This window comes from Ictalurus punctatus, chromosome 11, assembly GCF_001660625.3.
Source record: "Ictalurus punctatus breed USDA103 chromosome 11, Coco_2.0, whole genome shotgun sequence".
NCBI classification, from domain to species: Eukaryota; Metazoa; Chordata; class Actinopteri; order Siluriformes; family Ictaluridae; genus Ictalurus; species Ictalurus punctatus.
In genome coordinates, this window is record NC_030426.2 from 18,628,699 (window position 1) to 18,633,907 (window position 5,209).

The 5,209-nt window shown below is 39.0% G+C and overlaps 1 protein-coding gene across 6 annotated transcripts in view; it reads left to right on the forward strand.

The window, feature by feature from the left end:
- The window catches only part of wwc3 (WWC family member 3), a 61,846-nt gene extending 57,562 nt beyond the window's left edge, over nucleotides 1-4,284 (forward strand). For 4 of the 6 annotated variants that reach the window (XM_017479703.3, XM_017479704.3, XM_017479706.3 and 1 more), the window contains exons 21-23: nucleotides 167-421; nucleotides 1,867-1,994; nucleotides 3,404-4,284. In XM_017479703.3, coding sequence (XP_017335192.1) covers nucleotides 167-421; nucleotides 1,867-1,994; nucleotides 3,404-3,470 — 450 coding nt within the window. In that variant the 3' untranslated portion in view covers nucleotides 3,471-4,284. The remainder of the gene's footprint in view (nucleotides 1-166; nucleotides 422-1,866; nucleotides 1,995-3,403) is intronic. The other 2 variants (XM_017479705.3, XM_053683823.1) reach the window with 1 other exon arrangement.
- Nucleotides 4,285-5,209: the final 925 nt, after the last annotated feature.

Consider the following 5,209-nt stretch of genomic DNA (forward strand, 5'->3'; position numbering starts at 1 on the left):
TCAGCAATTCAAAGTTTAATGCAATTTTAAATTTGCAGCAAATGTAAATGTTTTTTGCATCGAGGCAGAATAATTTTTTAAGAAAGAATTATGAATTTCCTGCTCTATGGCTCCAAGTCAGTTTGTATGTATTATATATAATGGCATGTGTGTGTCTGACTTTCAGCAGCCTCACCGTTCCTCCCTGGCTGAGCAGCCCACCCGTACCTCCCTGGATCTGGAGCTGGACCTCCAGGCATGCCGTACGCGGCAGAGGCAGCTGAGTGAGGAGCTGAACGCTCTGAGAGAGCTGAAGATGAGGTTGGAGGAGCCGAGTCAGTGTGTTCAGGGGCCTCAGAGTGTCCGTGGTCCAGTCGATCCGCCTCACTCGGCCCTGAGGGACGAGCGCTTCCGCAACCTTCTGCGAGAGGCCCACAGACAAGTACTGCACACCTAAACACATCACTATAACATCGTGCAGTGAACAGTGGGACAGACGCATTAGATCAGTGATGTACCTGACGTGTAACTATATGTGCATGTGAGCTAAAGGCACAAAGGCTCCTGTGTACCTTTTTAATACGTTTAAATCAAAAACCGTGTGACCTAGAGGGTGGGGGAGGGACTAAATATGACTGGCCACCAGATTTCCATGTAAACTTTTTATGTCAAGTAAAAATTTTAACTAAAACTGTGTTCAACTCGAAAGAGGGAAATTACGTAACGTCCGAGCTCTGCGTATTTCAGCTACAAAGTCGGGGAAAAAACATGGACACATTTCATTAAAGCATGTTTTGTTAGAAACAAGCTAGTCAGCTGACATTAGTAATAATGAACATGTATTTACTTTCTCAAAACAGTGAATTGTACGGTCAGTGTTATAAACTGAACCAACTAATGTGTTTGTTTATTGATCTAAACCAGTGGTTCTCAACACGGGGGGCACGGAGAGATCAGAAGGGGGGGGCGCAAACTGTTTTCAAGAAAAATACAGACAGGGCTCTGTGTATTTTATTGCTTTTCAAATAGAATGTGCATAAATGAAAAAAACCCTGCATTCCCTCTCCCTCTGAATTTTCTTTTTGGCTGGGGAGAGGCGGAGCTTAGCCTGCCTTTTATCTAGCGGTCAGTGCAGACCAGTGTTCCCAACTAAGCGACTTTAGGGACCTTTGTTGTTGTTTTTTTGTTGTTTTTTGCAAAGAAAAAGCACCTAGTGACAAATCTCATGACTTTTTGGACAAACCTTAGTGACTTTCCAAATATCACCAGTACTGTCCTGCAAGCGCGAGGTCTTGCTTTCCCGCTGCACTCTCACCTCTCTCTGTGTCTGCTCTGTTCAGTGAGAGGCCGAGAGCCGGAGATTTAACAATGTCATGGCTAAGGAGACGCGTCCTTCGTCCCAATTTACATCATTCTTATGCGAATGTTTTTAGAACGCAAGACGAATGGACTGCATGCAACACGTTTTACATGTAAACTAGTCCACGTTATTACAGCCTAGTTCTAGTGTTCAGAAACATTTTTGATCATTCATGTTCCATACCTGTCCGATAGTTTTATAAAAGTCATGTTGTTTTTAAAAATCATAAAAGTTATGAAAAGTAATTAAAAAAGTACCAATACACAAAAGCAAAAAAATATATTTTTGATAGATGGATAGATAGATTTTCTATAGAATAGATAATCATTTTACCTGGTCTCCTTCAATTACAAATGGTTGAGAACCTCTGCTCTAAACTGAATTCTACTATAAACTAATTTAAAGTCTCTCTCTCTCTCTCTCTCTCTCTCTCTCTCTCTCTCTCTCTCTCTCTCTCTCTCTCTCTCTCTTTCTTTCTTTCTTTCTTTCTTTCTTTCTTTCTCTTTCTCTCTTCCTTGCTTTCTCAGGCGATGCAGAGCAGACAGGAGCAGAGGCAGGAGGAGGCAGCTGAGAGGAGGTTGCGAAAGGCCTCTAAAGAGGTGCTGCAGATGAGGGGCCAGAGCCACAAAGAGCCGCTCCCTGTGCACACTTTCAGGTACACCTCCAGCTCCATATTGCATTTTTCATCTCAACGTACAAGCTTGATTTGTGAGCTTATTGGTTTGAGTCTTGAGTGCATCTTCTCATCTGGTTAACAGGATTATAATGATTCACTGATTTAAATCAGTCTGTCTGTGTTAATATTTAAAATACCAAACAGTGTGTGTCAGGCAGAAGTCGGAAGTTCAGTCCTGCCTGAATTGATGCAGGTGTTTCTATCCTGTAAAGTCTCATACACACTTTTTTAATTTTAATTTTTAATTTTTTTTTTTTAACTGTAATAGTATTACAATATCATTATCTTTTTCATTAAATATAAACTTTACCCAAATCTGAGACACAATGTATTGTAAGAAGTAACCAAGGCATGCTGTTATAGGAAAATAATCAACAACAGGGTGGAGTTTCTGTTTTCAGTCCAAAATGACCCCCCTCCCTCCCAATTTCCTATAACAGCAGTATGGTGAGTTTTATTCCTCTTATGCCACAACCGTTTCCCATTGTGCATGTATAGTTACATTTAATGTCTGTGCAGCAAATCACCAACAGTCATTCACTTAATTTCCATGTAATAAGACAAAATAAATATGTCCTGAAGACTTCTGGTGTTCTAACAATGGAGACTCCTTCCTTAAATGCTAACTAAAGATCTCCTTGCAGAAAGTTTCACCATATCAGGAGTTCTTTGTTGTTTTCTTAGTTAAATAAGAACACCTTTTAATTATTTAAAAATATAAGAATGAGTTGTTACTATAGTAACGATAACACACTAGAACAGGGCCATTAATATAAACCTGTGATTTGATTTACATCCAGCACTGTTGTCCGAGCTGCTGCTCTAGAAAATGACACCACAGTGCAGTTGAATGCCCAAATGTAACATGAACGAATGTAACATATTAATGTGCATATTCTAGTGTTTTACTGTTTCTATAGTAACAGCTCGTAAACAAGATTGCCCCATGTAGCCTTAGACTAATAATAAACAGACTTAAAAAATGGTTGTTGTGTAACGTTTTCAGAAGGCCAAGCAAAACAGTGTCTCCGACATGCCTCCAACACAATTCACTGAAGCCTCGCCTTCTTTCTTCGTGACTGCCTCTGGGTGGGATCATGCTAATATTTCAAATTGTGACATAGACGTTTGCGGAAGTAAATCTGGACTTCAATCGAGGCGTTTTCGGCGGGTCTGGAGCAGTGTTCTCTGTTAGATAGAACACAGAAATCCCTTTGTGGGAGACTGAGCTTTGTAACTTTGCAGATCTTTACAGATCACAAAATTAAAACATTAAAAAGCATCATATGACCCCTTTAAGAATCGTTCATAATCTGGATTGATGATGTGTTGTGATACTGAGATTGGGCTCTGCTCCGATGTTCTCATCCTGTCCTTTACTCTAACAGAGAGAAGATGGCTTTCTTCACTAGACCAAGGTTCAACATCCCACCGCTGTCAGCCGACGACGTGTGACTCCCCTCCTGGACGCCATACCATCAGATATGAAGTATTTGTGTTTATTTTTTGTATCCACGCCCATGAAGTAATTAGAGCAACCGTATAGTTATTTCAGCACAAAGAACAAAATGAAAGTTATACAGATTTCAACATTCAGCTGCAAAAAAGGTGGGTGTGGGTGTAGGTGTGAGCATGTGTGTATGCACGCATCCGTGCCCACACCCATATGCGTGACTTTTACTATGTTTCGTGTAATTATTGACATCCCCACTGATTTCCCTTCCTGTTGTAGGGAAAACGGTTCTTTTATAAGAGAAGAGATGATCTTTTTACTCCTGTACAATGTACTTCTGATATTGTCTGTGCTTATGTGAGGCTGGAAGACGGGAACAAAGTCAGTTTAGACAAATTCACTGTACTGTAACTTATTTTATAGTACTTTTCCTTGAAGGAAATAAAACTGCTTCCTGCTTTTTTTTTTTTTTTTCTTTTTTTTTTTTGTTAAATGTATTTTATAAAGCTCAAACAAATAGCACTTACTGTAAGTGTTTTGACGTACAGTAGAATGAAACTTTCAGCTGATTTTGTTTCTGTTACCTGATTGTTTGCCTAAAGTGTCACTTTTTTGATCCACTTTTATTACAGGTGTCATTTGTGCTATTGTTTTATTAAAAATATTAATATTATTACTTGTACTTTTCAATATATAGATGACTATATGAAACACTGTTTGCAGATTTTTTTTTTTTTTTTTTAAATGGCGTCTGTAGGAACATCTGCAGTGTTACCTCTTTTGTAAAGATAAAAAGCATTAAACGGTAAAAGTGCAGCTGTTTGTGATCATTTGCAATCTTATGTTTGCGCATCACTGGATCCACTTTAATATGGATTTTTTTAGCATTCAGTTTGCACTCTTATGCACTGAGTGACTTACAGAAGTGCATCAGAGAGTCTCTATAACATCAATAACATCTTCATACTTGCACTAATATGGAGTGTCCCAAAAGTCTTCATATACCGGGGACTATGTAAGACAGCACCACGTCGGTTGTGCCTTCGTCAGAGGATGTCCGTGGACGTCCACTTCTCGGTTGGTCTGCATCCCTTCCAGACTTCTTGAATTTGTTAATAAATTTAGCAAGTGTCGTGTGTGACATGCTTGCCATGTTTCCTGTGAAAGTCCATCGCAACTTTGTGACTGCTTCCCGATCCAGCCATGAGAATGATTTCAATACTTTCTTCTTTTGTCAAAGGCATTCTTAAAGGCTATCTGGGGAAAAAATAAATAATAATATATATAAACTAAGTCTGAAAAATGTTGCTAAATTTTGAAAAAAAAAATTTGCTAAATAAATGTTCATTTTGGTTACGTATGGAGACTTTTGGGACACCCTGTTTATTATGATCTAGAAGTGCTATGAAGCCAAATGCCTGTTAGAGGGAAATGCTTTATATTATGGTTCCCTTAAAGTGCACCTATTATGGTTTTTCAAATATTACCTTTCATTTAGTGTGTTGTTAGAGCTGTTTGTGAATGTAAAAAGTCTGCCAAGTTTAAAAAATTCAAAGTGCACGACAAACAGGGTTATTGACTTCCAAAAGAAGGAAGCGATTCTGAACAGCTGAATCGAGTCGTTAGTGATTCCAGACTTATTTCCTGTACTAACCTATGTAGGTTTGTAACAAAAAGCCCCGCCTCTGGTCTTCATCGGCTGCTCAAACAGACTGAGCTGAAACTTGTTATGGTAGTGGGC